This window comes from Nestor notabilis, unplaced genomic scaffold (genome assembly GCF_000696875.1).
Source record: "Nestor notabilis isolate BGI_N333 unplaced genomic scaffold, ASM69687v1 scaffold7261, whole genome shotgun sequence".
NCBI lineage: Eukaryota > Metazoa > Chordata > Aves > Psittaciformes > Psittacidae > Nestor > Nestor notabilis.
Window position 1 is genome coordinate 1 of NW_009916018.1, and position 19,223 is coordinate 19,223.

Consider the following 19,223-nt stretch of genomic DNA (forward strand, 5'->3'; position numbering starts at 1 on the left):
GGTGCCGGGCGCGGTGCTCGGCGGAGGGGCTGCCCGGGCCGCGTTACCTTCTGCCATTTCAGCCCAGCTCTTGCGTATAAGGGCTGTTCTCAAAGCTTACGTTGAGAATATATATCCTTACATGGAAACGTGCTATAGCCCAACAACGGCTCCTCGGTCACTTAAAGGGTATCAGAACTATTGGTAGATAAATAAGAGTTTTCGAAGAAAATCCAGCTGTGCAATTGAAATGAGCCATCACCACTGACGGGACAGTGTGCCCAGATCTGTCGGGCTTACTTGAGCTTTCTGAGCATAACAGACATTAAAGCATTTAAGATCTTTTTGCCTCCAGAATAATAGTTCTAAATTCTTTCAGTCATACAGTAATAGCCAAACTAGCTTATTCCCAGACAGGGCTAACAGCAGTTTTCCTTTCTTAGTTTCAAGTTTTCCTTTTGTGTTTCTTAATTGGAAGCTTTGACCCACCCAAAACACAGATTACTGCCATCGCTTTGATTTGGCATACAGGAGCAGACCCAAGACAAGATAAAATTCTATTTTGGTTTTACCAACTCCTTTATGTTAACAGATAACTCATAAACATAAGTCAAATCCTCAACTCTGTGTCCTATTCTGAAGTGCTTGCTGTTTCTAGCATCAACATTTTGTTATAAAAAGCAGAAATATGACAATACCGAGCCAGTAATACACCACTTAAGACAGAAGCTACATACTGATAGGCAAGTAACCAGTAATCGGTATCGCTATGCCAAAGCTTTTCTACATTCATGGTTCTGGGTGTGTGGAAGGCCCCACAGAACACACAGAAAAACCCAGCTCAAGAAACTCCACTTTGACTTTCATAGTCTGTAACAGCAGAATACAGAGACTTGGATGTTCCAAACTTCCCTCAAATTTTGATAAAGTTGTTGTCGTACTTCTGCCTTCAGGTGCAAACTTGGGATACTGAACTGAGCAGAACTGCAGTGCTCTACCTAACTACGTTTCAAAAAACCAAACCAAATGTCCACTTCTACATAGATGTTCCGAAGTGGTGTTCATCTACTGCTGATCATATACCAAAGATGAAAACATAAGTGAAAACAGTTAGCAAGACAAAGTATGTATGAGGAAAGACTGAAAAGGAACTCGCTGTAAACATGCAAAGATAAAACCCACAGAGAAGCTTCATGATGTTTCTACTCTTTGAGAACTGATGGTGGCAAGAGGAATAAATTTCCTTCAGAATGATAATCAATCCATAAAACTAATGAGGTTAACAGTTACTAGGCATTATTAAAATCATCTGCCTGGTTATTGTGAAGTATTTGGAAATTAATCCACTGCAGACTTCTTGAATCTTGCAGTAGTAATTCTAGGCTACAAGAGATTTGAACGGAGCTTTGCTGTACTGTGCTGACAGCTATGAATAATTCCTTTAAGGGTAGCCATTTAGGAAAAAAAATGTTACTAAATTTATCCAGTATGGCAACATTTTAAAAAACAGTGTTTGAGATACGCCTTTTATATTTAACACAGTTAAAAGAACTGGTTGTGCCTAACATTTGCTTGAAGAAATATTTTAGAGAATAGAAACCTTAGAGCTATATAACTAGAACAGGACTCCAAAGTACTATTAAGAATACAGCTACATTCAAAACACCACACTGAGATGAGTGAAGATAAGGATTTGCTTTAGATGTTTATTAATCCAAGGAGATCTTCCATAATAGAAAAAACAGAGGCTTTAAATTTCCCACCTCTTCCTTTAGAGTTGCATTATCCTTGAAAACAGAAAGGGTAAGTGCAACTTCTAGGAGGAAGATCAGTTTTAAATTTGACATAAGTGTTATCACTGAAATTGATATATTGCATCACAAAATGCACTATCACCACCAACAACAATGCAAAATTGTTTTGCAATTTATATAAATACATTTCTTGGAGCAAAGGAAAGCAAAGTTCTAGATCCATTCTTAAAAAAGATGCTCCTTGCTAACCAGTCTAGCGACACATAAAAGCACCCTTGAAGTAAGACTGTATTCCTCACACCAAGATAAAATTCTTCCCTTGACTCATGACTTGAAAAATGTTACTGTTCCAGAAATGACAGTGGCACTAGAATTGGTGATTTTCCCCTCATTTTTTCAATATTCTTTGTACATGGAGCCTTCTCACTCATGCTCTGTTGCATCTTCTGCCATGAGGCAAAGCGTCTCATCCGTCCTAAAACGTTCTCTTACATTTCTGGGGATGTGTAACAAGATAAGCAGATACCAACAAGCAGATGTTCAGAAATGATTTATGTCAAACTGGGCATTTTTCAAGGTCAAGGAATGCACAGGAAAAGGCATGCTGTAATTATGTCTGTCACTTTCGTTCTACAAAAATAAAACCTTGTCTAGAGATATCTTGAAGCTGGAGCACACCTGTACGTGCTCGTGAGTTGCACATTTACAAAAAAAACCAAAACAGTTCTGCTATATGCACTTGGCCAGTCAGCTAAAGATTCAAAAGTATTACTGTGGTTCTCATACCACTACTGTAATGGATACTCTCATTCAAGGCTTAATTTTTTAGGCTTTTTCACATCAGGTGCAATATCCATCCTTTTAAGTCCACAATCTGCTTTAAAGTATCCCTTTGGTATTCGGCTAGGGCAACGTGGCATTATAGTCCTGGCTCAGTCTCTCACGTTAGCACTCTGTGCGCAGGGAATTCTATTTGCCGAAGAAAGGCAGACCAGAGAGGAGTGACTGGAAAAACCCATTACACCGGCCCAGAGAAGCGCTAGCGGTTGTGCAACAAATGGAAGGCAGAGCATGGTGCTGGTCAGCTCGTCAAGGAAACCCCAAACCACCGATTCCTGCTACTCTGCTGATGCAAAAAACCACACCACACAAACCAATTTTCTGAAGACTGCATTTTGAGTATCATAATATATATATATGTGCATTTCATTTTTACAGATATAAACTCAGTTTATTTTAACCTGTATTTAAATTTTGGAGGCTTACATTAAATTAAGGTAGCTTGTTTAATATCAATTGTAACAGCAGGTGACATTTTTATATAAAAACAGCCAAAAGAAAAAAAAAAAAAAAACCCAAAACATTTGATTTAAAAGACCTGACACCAACGATCTCAAGGGAAGATCTGAAACCTATGGATTTTTGCTTTTAGAAAAGAAAAAGGGGGCATTTAAGCCTACCCATTCACAGCATCTCCCTGCTGGCTTCTTCATACAGTGGTTTTGATAGTGGTCCCAGAGGGAACTGTATTTTGCCTCTCTAGCTAAAATACTAGTTACTATAGCAACTTTGAAGGAAGAAAATTGTAGCTTCAAAAATGAAAGATTGGCAAAACTTCAAATACACTGTCTGGATCAGGCAGACAACAGCACACACGAATGCTGGGAGTGCAGAAAGAGGGGGAATGAAATGCAGGAGTAGTGCACCTGCACTACCACATATGCTGGGGGGGGGTAGGGGGGAAATTTATTTTGCAAAATTAGGGGAAAAAATTACCTTCCTAGATCATAGCCCAGATTAGCCGAATTAAACTATTGTGTTTTTAACAGACTGCATGTATAGATGTTTCATCCACACACTTCAAATCGACTCTGTAAGAGCAGAACATCACACCTTATTAACCTGCTTTAGAAAAGATAACGTTTTCCTCAGTGCTTACAGTACACATTTGTATCCAAATTTCACCTTGTACAGTGAGATCTTTAAGAAAAACAAGGGACACGGAGGGTGTTGCTATTTTTTCTTTAGCAGCAATGAAATATCACTAACCCCTTTTTACATAACCGAATTCAAGTCACAACCAGAGGTGACTGCACCACAAAGTCACCAGGTACAAAACTGCTAGTTCATTTTAAATTAATACCTGGAAATTATTTTCCAATACATCCCTTATTTTTTATTTTTATAAACAGCAAACATTTTGCTATTTTTGTACATAGGCTAGCAGGCTTGTTTCAATATGAAAGTGCTAATTCATTTACAGATTTATCAGTTATGTAGTGCTACATTAAGTGTCCAATATTCTACATATGAACAATCTTTATAAATGGAAATGATGAAGATTAAGTAAGGCTATCTGATTACCTTATCTTATTTACATTAAAAGAATAGACACCCAATAGGAAGGGAGAAAAGGGAAACAAATTGGGCAAATACTCATACTGCCACAGGTGTAAAAATCAAGTCTGCCTTCTAGCTTGTACTGTAAATGAGACATTTTAAATAGTCCTGCAGCCCATGCCTGTATTTTTTCCTCAGAAAAAGAAAAGCTGCCTTCATGACATCCCCTCTTGATTTCCGATTTCCAAAGTGTGTCATTTGAAGCTTTAAATTCAGATTCTTCCTATCTTCAGTAAAACCTCTGGTTTGCTTTCCAGTATTAGGTTGCATGACCAGGTCCCTCTTCTGGGGCTTTTGTCCAATCTATTTATCAATTAGTTTAGAGTGAGTTGTAGATAACATGAACCAGTTCTGGAACCACTATTGGGAGGAACACAAGCTCTTCACTACAATCACACAGTAGCAGGAAAAGTGATAATTCAATTCATTCCTGGGGCAGGGCCTCCAAAATTAAATGAAGTTGGCACAACTGGAGCATTGAATTTGTATCCTCCATGCTTTTCAATCATTTTGGATTCTAAAACAAAACAAAACAAAACAGAAGGAAGATACAGTAGTGTGTGTGTAGGGGGGAAGACAGATTCAGATTCTGTAACTGACTGTTTTGAGTCTCTCAGAGATACAGGTTTAACCTGGGGTTAGCCAAGGAAGTGATCAGCACCCACAAAGTGGAAATGTGCCAGGCCCCAAACAATAGATGGACTATTTATTTATCAATGTTGTTATAGCTATGCTTAAATTAACTTACATTTTAAAAAGCCCACACTTCAGCTTTTGGACACAAGTTTGTGATTTGTCACATTTCAGAAATAGGACTTGAATGGATGGTGGACTTTAAACCTGCTAACAGTCACCCGATTCTTTCTGATTAACATTAATAGACTTCTCAATCAAATCAGTAACAGGGCACACGTACAAAAAAGCAGTACACAGGTATTAACTAAATATTCCAGTGTTCCCATCTCAATTCAACAATACAAGCAGAGATAGCCACTGAAGCACATGAAACAGACATTTTTAGTACACCCGCATTTCCCCACCCATACCCAGGCAGATAATCTGGAGTTTGGGTTACCAGACCATGTAACACAATTCTGAGAGAAAACTATCAAGCTTATCCTTTCTCATTTTCAACCAAACCTTCAGGCATCCGAGGCCCACATATCCATCACTGTAAATAACAGTGATAGTTAAGCTGACTGGTTTTATTAGCTGCATATTCTGTCCTTCAAAGATCACTGTAGCACTGGGGTTTACAAGCTCTAATACATGGGCAACTGAAAATTAGGTTGGCAATTTACACTGTACCTCTACTACAACCTAGAGAACGCTGAAGGTGGTTTGTATTATTCCCAGGTCACGATAACAACACTTATTAATGTCTTACTTCTAGTCTAGGAGCTTTCTCCTACCTCAAAATAGTTGTAATCTCTCTCTTTCTGGGAATATAGCTCATATTATCTAGAAGATCTGCATTTTGTCTCCGTTTCTTTGGAAACAGGCCAGAAAAGTGTTGCCATGGCTGATGATGAACAGGGGGAGAATATGACCTGGGGAGCATTGCTTTGTTCCCTCCCGGCTCCATAGTGCACAGAAGACAAATCTCTTAGCTTATGGAAATTCTTCTTACCTACATTAATGAGAGATAATTATATTCCATCTAACAGGATGTCCCCATGTGTGGTAGGTAGCCTAAATGGGGTATCACTATCCTCTGAAAGTAAGCAAGATTTTCCTGTAATAATCTAGTTGCTTGAGTTAAACTTCACAATCTGAACCTAACTTGCATTATGAATAAGCAGCTGAAAATGTCAAAACAATTCTTTTTCATAAAATGCTCAAGTAGGACATAACCTCATCAGTATGATGTCTAGTGCTTGACAGAGGTCACAGTGAAACTCTGTGTTATAACCATTAAAAGTGGACCATTCTGGACACTTACAAGCATGGTGAAGCAATTTAGGCTGTTTCCTGACAAAAAGTACTTGCAAAATGTGCATTCTCACTACCAGTCTTTTATCGAAAGGTTTCTGAATTTCTCTTTTTAACACATCTTGGAGTAATTGCTCAGTAAGATGCAGGATATGAGACTGGACTGATCACTCAAAATTTAGCCTTGACTTTAAAGAGCGTCTTACTCTCAAACACCTGGGAAAACTTGCAAGAAATAAACGAGACCACCCCAAACCCCCCTGAAGATCTGCCCTCTCTCCTGTATTTTTAAATCTGTACTATCTGTATTGAAGAGTAACAATCTGAAATATTTAATAGGCTCGATGATGTAGCTTTACAGATGGATACTGCTTCCATAATTTGTTATTCTTCCACCTGTTGTCTATCCCAGCTGGACTAGGTCACATCTGGAAGTAAGTTATCAGCCACTTGATGTGTCTTTTACCATACCTAGAGTTCATCCACCTTCAGGTAATCAAATCAATTGCTTTCAAACCTAAGGCATTATGACAAATATGCTTTTATTTACTTGGCCACTTCATTAAATCGTTTCTATCATTCCTTACACCTGTGGCATGCCAGACAATTTGTGCATTGAGGCTTTGTGACCTGACAGTTTTAAGAGATTTCAAACACTTCTGGAGTGTAAAACAACCCTGCTTTGATGAAGACATTATCAGGCTTGAATTACAGACGTTTTCTGTGTTATGCTTCTTGAGCAAATAAACAGCATTCAAGCAGCAAAGGAAGTAATTAATGGTAGAAAGGGGGAAAAATACCATGTGCTGCCCGCCTCTGATCTGCCAGAGTTGCTATGTCCTGCAATTGTTTTCTTTGTTCTTCATTAAGACCCTGTGTCAAAGCTTGGTACCACACAGGGTTACGATTCTGAATTGCTGCAAGAGAAAGAACACATAAGCAATAGGGAACTGTTTGTTGTTCTGTAACTCAAAGCTTACTAACTCACTGCCGTTTTAGTCAGAATAATATTCGGTTAGGTTTACACAATTTCAGATGTTTAAAAACACTTAAAACAATCTCTGACCTCTTCCCTCCCATCATAAATTCATTAAAGCATCTCCCCCAGCTCTTAAAGTTTAATGATTGCTTCCCCTTTCCAAAGAAAGAATTTGTGCAAAACACATACTGTTTGGAAGCTTTCGACAGGTTCTAGTTTACAATGGTATACACTAAAGTTAAAATAAAACTTGTTAGCCAGGAAAGGAAATACAGTTACTTACTCTGAAAAATTGTTTTAAATATCTGATATTCATCAATAGGGTTGTCTTCATCATCAATAATTGTGGAATAGCCTTCCAAAGCAGTCTCTTCAGCATCATCTTCTTCCCAGTCTTCATCATCTCCATCTTCACCTGCCTGTTTTGCTAGAATTTCTAAATATTCTTGACCATCTTCATCAATGTCATCTTCATCACTCCCCAGTTCCTCTGAATTAAATACCACACAAAAATAAAGCTTATTTCAAGAATAGTAAGAATAATTCTTTAGGAAGATGGCTGATTATGCAAAACAAGCAATGCACCAGCAGAGTGCAGACTGGAAAGGGAGAAGGCTCATTGAACTCCTTTCCTAACGCTGTTGTCTCCCGCACCCAGACGCTCCTCCCTCACACCAACTGTGCAAGTGGGAAAATTTAATTATCATAACAAGTATATAGAAAAATGTACATCCAGACAATTTGTAACAGCTCTTGATAAAACTTTTAGCAAAGCAATATTCATGCTTCCAAGAAAGTCTGAAATAATTTAATGAAAACACTTTTAAAGGCACATTCAAAAGGGCTATTGAAAATAACGCTTGAGAAATACAAAATATAACAGTATGAATGACTTATAATGACAGTAGTCAAGACAGTCCAGAATTCAGCAGTAGAGATCAAAAAGAAGCTGGGCTTTAAGTAGATAGATGAAAACAGGTATTTTTTTGAGTGTGGAAAACTGTTCCAAACAATCACTCAGAAAGACACCAAGTTGATGATGGAAAGATAAAAATAGGAAACAAGAACTAAAAGCTTAAGCATAGGGAAAGGTGGAAGAAAGAAGCAGGAGGAAGTTGCAGGTAATTCTGAAGGGGTAAGAGGGGGGAAGGAGGAAAGAAAAAAAATCCTAAGAACTATTATTTTCAATGTACAGCTAAAACACCAGCAGTGCAGGGACAGTTTGTAATATATAGTCCAAACTGCACAATGGATTAGGATGACTCTTGGAAACTCCTGCTGCTGACTCTTATCCCTCACTCAAATGGAAAACATGTCCCAGTAATAATTCCTTTCAGCAATGACAGCATCCACACATAAAAGCTAGCTTGACCCGACTTTGAAGAGACAGCCTAGGAAATTATTTTCCAGTCCCTCTTAAAAACTAAGTCAGATAGACTTGAAAGTCATTAAAACATGTCCAGTGTTACACCACAGCTTTTGATTTTTGGAATTGGGGAACTCTGAAGAATTCCAAAATGGAACTGTCCTGGTTTCAGCTGGCATAGAGTTACTTTTCTTCCTAGTAGCTGGTGCAGTGCTGTGTTTTGGCTTTAGTCTGAGAATTAAGGCCATGGTTCCGTTTTAACTCAGCAGCACTTACCCTGGTCAAGGACTTTTCAGTCTCTCATGCTCTGCCAGTGAGGAGGGACACGGGAAGCCAGGAGGAAGCAGAGGCAGGACACCTGACCCGAACTAGCCAAAGGGGTATTCCATACCACAGCACGTCATGCCCAGTATAGAAACTGGGGGGAGTCACCCAGAAGGGACTGATCGTTGCTCAGGTCGGGCTGGGTATTGGTCGGTGGGTGGTGAGCAATTGTGTTGTGCATCACTTGTGTTTATTGTTGGGGGGTTGTTTGGGGAGAGAAGTGAGCGAGCAGCTGAGTGGTACTTAGTTGCCAGCTGGGTTAAATGACAGCAGAAACTCAGCATCTCCACCAAAAAAAAGAAAAAAAAAAAAAAGAAAAAAAAAAAGAAAAATACAAAGTAGCAGCAACGTTTCAGTTTCCATACCTGTTTCCTCATCTTCTTCAGCTTCATCATCATCATCGCTGTCATTTTCATGTTCTGCATGACAGGCATATGCTCTTTTCAAACCATTAAATAAAAGGATAAAAGCTGGCAGGATCTGGCCAGCAACTTGATTTAAAACCTGTGGTATTTGCTCCAGATCAATAAGAGCACATAAACCAAGCACACACATCTTTCTATCATGAAGTCTACAAAACAAAACAATAAACAAGTTTCAAGTTTTGTTACAATTTACAACCAGGTAATATAGGGGTGTATCACAGAGAATAATCTTCAAAACTAGAAACACTTACCCCAAGAAACAGTCTACATCATTAAGCCATTGTGTTATGAAGTGATTAGTGACAGGCTCCACATTATTGGGGAAACGGAGATTTTCCAATGTATTTAATAGTAGATGAGGATTGTAATACAAAGCAGCTATGGCAACCTGGAGGCACATTGTTCGCAGTTCACTTGTTTTCACTTCTCTTGTCAATCTCTCTAATGCAGCTTCCACAAATAAGGGTATGCACTGAAGAGTGAGAAACGTTACAAATTTAGCGACCAAAACCAAACTTTGTAGTTCTGTATTTCACAGTAAAGTTGAGAAGCGGCATAAACCCAATGTGGTGCATAAATACAGAGGGCAAACAATGAGAATTATTTTTCAGTGGCAGCAGAAGTCGTATACAAAGAGGAAATGTAAAGGTGAAAAGATTTTATCTACTCCAAGCACATGGATTTTGTGACATCATGCACAGTAGACGCAACTTTTGGTTCTGTAATCTTGTGTTCCAAAAAGGAAAAATAGAGGAAATGTGTACACTAGGAAGTCCAGAAAAATCAACTTAGTGGTTTTTCAATATCCGTAACCAAGTCAGAGTTGAGAAGTGGCATAAACCCAATGTGGTGCATAAATAGAGGGCAAACAATGAGAATAATTTTTCAGTGGCAGCAGAAGTCATATACAAAGAGGAAATGTAAAGGTGAAAAGATTTTATCTACTCCAAGCACATGGATTTTGTGACATCATGCACAGTAGACGCAACTTTTGGTTCTGTAATCTTGTGTTCCAAAAAGGAAAAATAGAGGAAATGTGTACACTAGGAAGTCCAGAAAAATCAACTTAGTGGTTTTTCAATATCCGTAACCAAGTCAGGAGACTGTGCTAACACTCCAAAGAAACAGCTCTTCAAAGGAGTAGTCTCTTCAGAGATGCCACACTGAAAAAACCCAATTTGCTGTAGAAGATTTTCTTTCAAGTAAGTTAAAAATTAAAGTTTCCAGGGACCATATCCACAAGTATTAAAAAGCATGCAAAAAGTATTTAAACAGCTATTACACAGTGCTTGTCATGCACACAGCAGAAGCACATGAATTCCTCTCTCAAATTCCAACTTCCATATGTGCATAATGAAGTCCCCGGTTCCTCTATGACACTGGGATTCTAGGAACTTCGTTTTCATTCTTATTTCTTCGAAGGCTATTAACTTGACAGATTGAATAATTTTCACCAGAATCAACTTAGAATGTACTCGATCAACTTTTTGAACCAAGATGCTCCTAAAACAGTACGCTTCCAGAGTCACTAAAACTTTCGCAGTTCTGCAGCGTCCTAAACCCTGGAGACAAAGCGTGCAGTAACAGCCTAACCGAGTAACACTGAAGTAGAAGACAGGATTATTAGCTATATACACAAACTTCTTGGAAGAGAACTGATGTTAATACATAATCAATTTGTAGTCAAGAATAAAATACATTTTAAATACGAGTTGTGACAACCAAAGCTGTTACCAACCTGATCAATGCCACGCCCTTTACACTGAAGAATAATTACTTCTAACAGCTTTGCTGCATGACATTCTGCATCTTCTCCAGCAACTCCTGTAAGGACCTGAAAAATAACGATTACTGTTGATGATATTGAAAAACTGACATCAATTTACCCACTCTACTGCAAAACCCACTCTACTAGCATAAACACCCGTCAGTAAAGCAGCCAAACCTACAGCAATGGCTCAGTATCACAACAAGAGACCGAAGCATTGCAGAATGTGGGTAAAACTAATCTACATGTACAAATACTCAACAACTCTATAGAAGCAGAGCTTACAACAGGAACTGTATAAGCATCAGCTGCCATTTTGCAAAGGTTTCTTTCCACACACAAAACAGATTTTTCTTATACAAATACTGAATTTTGCAAAAATTGTATTTACAAATTTGGGATATCCAGCAGCATATATAAATACCTAACAAAACAATACCTAAAACTTCTCGGTTAAAGATTTACTGTGCTCAGCTAATAAAACACTAATCACTAAGAGGTTAGAACAGCTATTTTTCTTTTTTATATATAAAATATTCAAGCATTTATAATCAGCCTGGTTGCAACTTGTTTTTAAGGAGGCTAAGAAGAGTTACTCACTGTAGTATCTAAACATCGTCAAAAGAATTACTCAGGAAATATGATGGGCAGGGCAGCTGACAGTTCACCCTAGTCCTTAAACAGACACAGCACATGATATCCAGAATTGGAGAACTGAAATCCCCACAGATCACTATTGGAGATTATAAAATATTAACACCACCCTACAAAGAAGTATTAGTTTCCTCGCACAGGGCTAACATTCTGGAAAGCTTCGTATTCTACATATTGACTGGATAAAGAAAGCCCAGTTGGCAGCTACCTGTAATACACAGAAGCTGAGAAGCTAAATACAGAAGCACTGCCCAAAAGTGACTGGACTGAGTCAAACAACTCCCAGCTTTCATCACTGACTTAACAGGAACTTGGGAAAATATCTTTCTATTCCTATCCCTCTGCTTTCCATCCCTGCTCCACTTGTTTTAGCTCACATTTAAAACCTTTAGCAAACGTATGTTATGTGGTGTCACAGTCACAGCGAGGATACAAATCTCAGCTAAAGAAACTGCCTTTTGCATTATGCATACACATTTTGCATGCCCATACGCACAGTATGTAAGACACCAAACACACGTGCACAAAGCCCGCTTTTGTTGTGTATGATTTATTTTCCCTTTTTAGCAAAAGGATATATCTGAAATTTGATGCAACCTCTTAATTTCTCTGCAATAACTTAATTGGTGGAATCACAGAGGATGCTAAATAGCATAATGCTTGAGGAGCAGATGTCAAAAATTCTTCAGTTTCAGAGCCCGCTGTTGCAGTAAACACTACCCAGTAAGAGTGTATGACTTCAGAGATCACAGGTTTTGTTATCACAAAGGCATTTGCTTACCTTCTTGCACATACTGTAGATCATTTCAAGATACTTTGTGTCTGACAGCAGTGTATCTGTATCAACAGTAACATAATTATGCAAGAGAGGCATCATGTCTGTATTAAAAGAAGAATGATCACAATTAAGATACCGTCTGCATATTTTATTAGACGAGCTGTTAAAATCGGGTTGAAATCTGTGTATTAATAAGTTAATTACAGTACTTGCTTAATGTTTGTCAAGATAAGCATGCATATTTAGCAAAACAAGTCTGGTTGCAGCACAGCAGAATTAAATACTTCACACTGCAATCAAGATGCAGTTCACTGTATGGTTGAATTCACTTACATGAAACCATTTGGTTGATTTATTTGTGTCACTTACCAGTAAAATAATCAAAGCCATCACTTAAAAAAGGAGAGGAAGAAGCTGCCACATTTGTGCGGAAACTTGTTGACAGGTCAGACTATGAGCCAAAGAAAAAATCTCCTCATAGAACTCTAAAACAAACAGAATCCAGGTAAATTTAATGCCTCTCCCATACACTTAAAAAAATAAGCCAACGGAAGTACATATACCTAATACATGCTGCTGCAAAACTGTTCCAATCACTTGCAAACAGATTCCTTCCAGCTGCTGAGTAATCTGCAAAAAAAAGAGATTTATGACTGTTTTCAACACTTTGGAGTTGAAATGAAACAAATTTTAAAATAAAACTACTTAAAGCAGTTTCTATTTATACAATACAGTCTTCTAAAAGCAATTCAAAATTTCTCATATTTTAAAGCACCGAATGTGTAAAAGCAGCACTCTGGCTAAGGATTTGTAAAACAGTTTTTAAACACAAAGTGGTTTTGGAATCTTCTTTGAATACTCGAAGACTCTCATTATAGGGTATCCTTTAAAAAGAGAAGCCTGACAGTAACCCCACATACAACAGTTCAGTCCCATTAAGACACACAGTAAGTAAATGTATACATCAGAACAGTCAACAATGGAAGTTGCAGGAAGCATTTGCTGCTCCAGAAAAGTGAAATTTTAAAAAAAAAAAATCAAAACCAACCAAAGAACAAACACAAACCATCTCCCTAACCCAGCTTAGGATGTTCGTATTGTATGCAGACAATAAGTGTAAATGCAGATCTACAGATTCAAACACTCTTCCCAGTGAGTATTTATTAGTCCATGGAAGGACACGTCCACCAAAATAGTCTTTAACCTGTTTAGGGCACTTCCCTTGCACAGGGACAAATAGGGGTTGAGTTTCTGGTCTTAGCTATGCAGAATAGGATTTGAAACTAACCAGCTAAATACCCTTATCTCTTGGAACACTGGTCACCGTGTGTGAGATGTCTCTAAATACAAATGTTTACCGATCAACATTTTACAGCTGAGTTCCTCAGGACTAGCACACTGTTACACAAACTTTTCATTTAGATAGCAAGAATTTGCTGACAAACCCAAGTACATTACAAGCTTTCTGAGCAGCTTTAACAACAAGTAAATGAGCTGAACTGGTCCCTTGTTTATTGCATGGCAGCACTGGATTGCACCCTTGGGCATTCAGAATTCCTATTATGCTGCTTCCTCAGTGAAGACTTCAGAGCCCTGAGAGTACAATTTATTACTGTTTAGTCACTAAAAAGCTATAATGTATTTTTCAAAAAACAGTAGCTGACTTTGTCAAGAAAGATTTTACTCAGCATCTTTCAAACAAGCTGCATTCTGGACAGAAATTAATCCATTCAGGACAACAAAACTAAACAACAAACGTTTTCATCCCACTGGAGAAATCTGCAGGGCAGATTAGGCAGGTAAAAAACCTATTATTTATCACAGCCACGACAGCTGTATTTACGGACATTGATTCTGCTGCACAGAGCAAACTAAGGCAGCAGAGTCAATGTTCAAAGCTAACTAAAGTTTTATCTATTTTCTCTGAAAGACAGAGCTCATCGAATCAAACGCGTTTTTCCAGTAGAGCTGACAGATCCATCTGTGAAAGAGACAAATTTCTTTTACCCATCTGAACAAGGACCTACACTCTTGTGGGGAATACTGTGGCAACATTTATGCTTTATTACTCCAGGTATTGTGTTAGAAATGTGACCCACTCTGTTACAACTTTGTTGCATAAGTACTTCACTGTTTTCCATTTTAAGCTTTTTTTGGCCAAAAGGATAGTTTTTCAAATAACAACGTCCAGGAGCACTGGAACTACAGAAGACTTTCAGTGTCTTAGACAATACATATTGCTACTACATAATTAAAGTAATTTCTACTTACTTCCTTGTGATCTTCAACTACACTAAGAAGTGTATCGATAGTATTCAAGATTCCCATTGCTGTCACTGCTTTGTCATCACTGCCCTCTTCATCTGGTCCAGTCTGGATCACCTGGTTAAATGTCATTGCCTGCATGTAACAGCAAAACAACCCATATATATGTCATTAAGCGAGGACATGCTTCAAGATGAATTGTGCAAGTCTGGTATTCTACACAATTTAAGGAGGACTTCTAAGTCTTCCTTAAAACTCCATTCCACAGTTTGTTTTCAAGATCGATAAAAGTTGAACATTAAGCCCTTTTAGCTGCCATCCTTTATCTATTACTGAATAAGAAGATATAAACGACATCACTTCCATGCAAAAGAATACATTTTCTGGAGCAAGTTTTTCTAACGCAAGGTGTAATTGCTAGCTGAACTAGATGGGACCGCTTTGCAGGCATTCCCAAAGAGGACAATTTAAACTCCAAGGCAAGGACATTCAGTAGGGAAGCACTGAGCTAACCTCTGTTTTTGAAACCACTGGTACAACTTGCTAGATATGGCTATTCAAGCTCTGAATTTCTCCTGCAGAATCAATTTTATGCTCACATTACATACAATATATTTTCACACCAGATACTTTTATTAAAAATCTGCTCTTTAATTTCCTCTTTTAAAGCAGAAAACCTAAGTCACATTGTAGAGACTACCTAAAATGTGCCACTGGAATGTATTATTAACATTATCAGGAAAAAATACGAAGATTTCTCAAACAGTTCTATAATCATTCTAATAAATTTCCATTTAGTTCAAGTTATGAAGCCGCTTCTGAGAAAAAAGTCTAAATGTAGAAAAAAATGACTTGCATCACTGCACTTAGACTGGAGAAACAACAGCTACTGATTGATAGACAACTATCTTAATTTTAAATACCAATCCTTCACGTATTAAATGTCTTCCTAAGTCACCAAAAATTCTTACCAAATGCTGCGTCATTTCTACTGCAATTGGGGTAACTTCTTCACTATATTCACAGATCATCTTCTGAATCACATTAGTAAGATCATCATTTTCAGTCTCTCTTATAATATGAAGTAAAGCTTGCATTACAGGTCTAATGAATGGAGTAATATACTCTTTAGCTGTAAAACAAGTGGAAATATTTGAATTTACCTTCTTACGAAACTACAGTATACGAAAGTCAATATATACTTTTTAGTGCTTTGGCATCAATATGCCAAAAGCATGGGTAGCATAAGCCATTACAGCAGTACTAATATTCAGAACAATTTTTAAATAAAAGTTATCTACACCAAGAGGATCATAACTGCAGCATGAAAATCTGAGTTCCACAGTCTTTATGAAATGCAAGATTACTTATCAGTGCAAATTTTAATTGAACGGGAATGGGTACATAGGCATTTTTGCCAAATTAGACAATGTATCTGATACAGAATTTACGTTTGCTTTGTGGCTTTTATGCCAGCTTCAGGAATCCTGAGCAATGGAAAGCCTGCCAGGATAAAGACAACTTCTTTAAAAAATAAATTTGAACATGGATGAATATATGCTGACAGATATGCTTGTATTGCCACTGTATTTCTGATTCAATGATCAGGTGCTATAAAATGGGATTTATTGTACCATGAAATTGTAATATAAAATTTTCCAGCTGGAAGATTATGGTAAGTGATTACAAATTACAATTTTAAGTACTAAATTAACATCAGGAAAGAAGAGAACAAGTCTCCCTGAACATTGCAATATTAATGCCTATTCCATTAAAACTTGCTGCAGCTTTAAGAAAAGAGAGCTACCTTTCTCTTGATTACTGATCAGAACTTGAAGTGCTATTGCAGCTTCCACTTTCACAGGCATTTCCCTATCATCTATCAGACACCGTCTTGTGAGTTCTAAGGCTGTCTGCAGATTCTGGTCACTCTTAAATTTGACTTCACAAAAATAATGAAGAACCCAACAAGCCTGAGAAAAAACAAACACATTGAACAAATTCAGAGTTACAGAAACTACAAATGGGATTATCGACTATTTGTATACCAAACACCTACAGAAAGTACAACTACTGCTGAATAAAGATACTCTAAAAGTTTTTAACAGATGAAGATGTTTGAGAGTATGGAGGCTGGCCAGTGGGAGGCTTGTCTTTCAGACATCACTAAGCCAGTACTATGATCTCAAGTTCATCTTTGGCCACAGGTTTTGTGTGAGCAGTGCAGTCTAAATGCAAAACACAGATAGACCATACCACCAGACACAGACGGGTAACTATGCACACAATTCTGCAGCCATTTTAAAGCTACGCAGTAGCTATCTATAATCACACATAAAGACTGATATTAATCTCTGAAATAAGAATACAATTCATTACAGAAAAGGTACAGAAAGGAGCATGTTTGTTAAGAGGGAAAAATACAAAGCATATTCCTGAACTCTTCAGTTGCAATGGACAGTGTCTTAACAGTAAATCTTACACTTTCTTACCCGTGCTCTCATGTAACCCAGCTCACTGCTGAAGAGAGGGAACACATGATTCTGCAACATATATTCCATCTGATCTTTATATATCTTCTTCTGTTAGAAAATGAATAGAAACGCAGTAGTTTAAAATTCATATAGAAATGCATTTCTAATCCAGTAAAAAAAAGTCGCATATAAAGCGTGAGCAGTGTAACAAAACTCTCAGACTTCTAACTTCCCCCTTTATTAAACTGCATTAAGCAACAATGAAATTCCATATTAATAATTAAACTTGGATCCTACACGGACTTCTAGAAGTTTCAGTCAAAATAAAGACACTTTTTTCCCCCCTGTCATTTTCTGACTCCTATAGACACCTTTTGCTTGGCAGTACAGTACTATGGTATCAAAGCAAAAGTGATCAGGGCAGCTTCTCAGAGCCATGGTCCAAATACAAATCCATGCCTTGCATCTTTTCTGCTATCATGCTAATTGAGCAAGGTTGCTAATTTCACTCTCTTCTACACACAGAAAAGCTCTCATTAAATCAACAGCCTCTCACTGAAAGGATTTTTTTTCCCCTTCCTTTCTTTCACAAAAAGGGAATGTAGTCAAGTGCAACGCAGGAAACGGTGTAGCAATTCTTATTAAAAGCAGAGAACTTAAAGGAACTTAAAACAATGACCTGAACTTGTACATGACCTAATAAAACTTGTGTGATTAAGTTGACAACAGAACAAAACCAATTCAACTCAACAGCTTTAAAAAAAAAAGAAAAAAAAAAGGCAGTGGTTCAAAGTCTTGTAAACTCACAGAGCTATTCCCATTTTTTCCAAGACACTAGATGTAAAAGAAAGTAAGGGAGCAGGGAAAGAACCAAGATAACCACCAGATCTGTTATGCTTACTTTTAGGAGAATTTCAGCCAAAGAACCAATCATATGTAAAGCACCATCTTTCTTACGAGGGTCAGCATTTGGCTCCGTAAGGATTTGATAACAAAAGCCCATTGTCTTCTGCAAGACCTAAATTACATGTAAAGTTAGTCAAAGTATTTCAATCAATCATCTCAGGTATCATTATTGATGCTCTGAAATGCTTAAATCGCGAATAATCTGCTCCAAGTCTGGAATTTGGAGAATGTTTTAGGTCTTCGTTATCAACACACAACATTCTTGATAGGTCCTAGGGCAACTGGCAAATACAAAACTCACAGATAAGACCAGTGCAAAATAAATTTGAGAGAAATTATTAATTTTAGTGCGCTATGATATGACATGGAGCAGAAAAGTAGAACTTTTATTAGTAGGTCTATCAGCAAAGGGAGACTAGAAATTAGAGCTATAAGCTAATGCTGTATTTAAGTAAAATCCGTGAATAGCTTACCTCTTTCCTTTTACTACATGATGTAAACAATAATGTCTGAGCAGCAGTTGTTGGAGAAATGAAGTCTTCGAATACGTCTATGAAATAAACACATAACAGCTATAAAACCCGGTCCTTTACTACAGGTCATGATCCTAATGTAATCTAATGATTTAATATGAAACCAAAGAGCAACAATTTTCCTTTTTTCCAGGTGGTTAATCATCCTTTCTTACAGCAGATATTCCAGCCCAAACAACAGCCACACATGGTTGGAGACTACTGATACACGTTTCACCTTTTGCATGATCACTGACTCTCTACATGTGCGATATGAAATTGGGAGATTGCCTACCTTAAGATAAATCTTTTTTATCAGTAGCAGCAGCATTGACATATATGTTATTTGCTGTGCTGGCAAGCACACCTAATTGAGTTAAAAATGCTCGGTTTCTTATTTCTCTGCAGAAGAGGATTATCAGAGCCTTGTATCATACTTGTACTGTTTACAGGTCTGCCTCTGACCTGAGGGATAAGAAACTCCCAAATCCATCAAGATTTCTTGATCTAGCTACAGAAAAGTCCTAGCAGAGGGAAGAATTTGTTCAGGAAGGCTGAATTGTCTTCTTTCTACCCCAGCCTGAAAGGGCTGCATAGACTTACAGTAAACCTCAGCAACAAAGCAGCAAGCCACAGAAGACAAATCTGGAATGCTAGGCTTACTCCATAATGTTTCATTTGCCATTATGGTAAATCTGTTCTGAACT

At 37.7% G+C, this 19,223-nt stretch overlaps 1 protein-coding gene across 1 annotated transcript in view; it reads right to left on the bottom strand.

The window, feature by feature from the left end:
• Positions 1 to 3,741: 3,741 nt before the first annotated feature.
• IPO7 (importin 7) overlaps positions 3,742 to 19,223 on the bottom strand; it is a 28,173-nt gene continuing 12,691 nt past the window's right edge. Inside the window, 16 exon segments of the mRNA XM_010024402.1 lie at positions 3,742 to 4,650; positions 6,866 to 6,982; positions 7,328 to 7,532; positions 9,100 to 9,305; positions 9,411 to 9,631; positions 10,898 to 10,993; positions 12,363 to 12,460; positions 12,729 to 12,755; positions 12,758 to 12,844; positions 12,923 to 12,989; positions 14,631 to 14,759; positions 15,596 to 15,756; positions 16,432 to 16,597; positions 17,117 to 17,206; positions 18,000 to 18,116; positions 18,478 to 18,554. Of these exon segments, the coding sequence (XP_010022704.1) occupies positions 7,519 to 7,532; positions 9,100 to 9,305; positions 9,411 to 9,631; positions 10,898 to 10,993; positions 12,363 to 12,460; positions 12,729 to 12,755; positions 12,758 to 12,844; positions 12,923 to 12,989; positions 14,631 to 14,759; positions 15,596 to 15,756; positions 16,432 to 16,597; positions 17,117 to 17,206; positions 18,000 to 18,116; positions 18,478 to 18,554 (1,556 nt within the window). The 3' untranslated portion in view covers positions 3,742 to 4,650; positions 6,866 to 6,982; positions 7,328 to 7,518.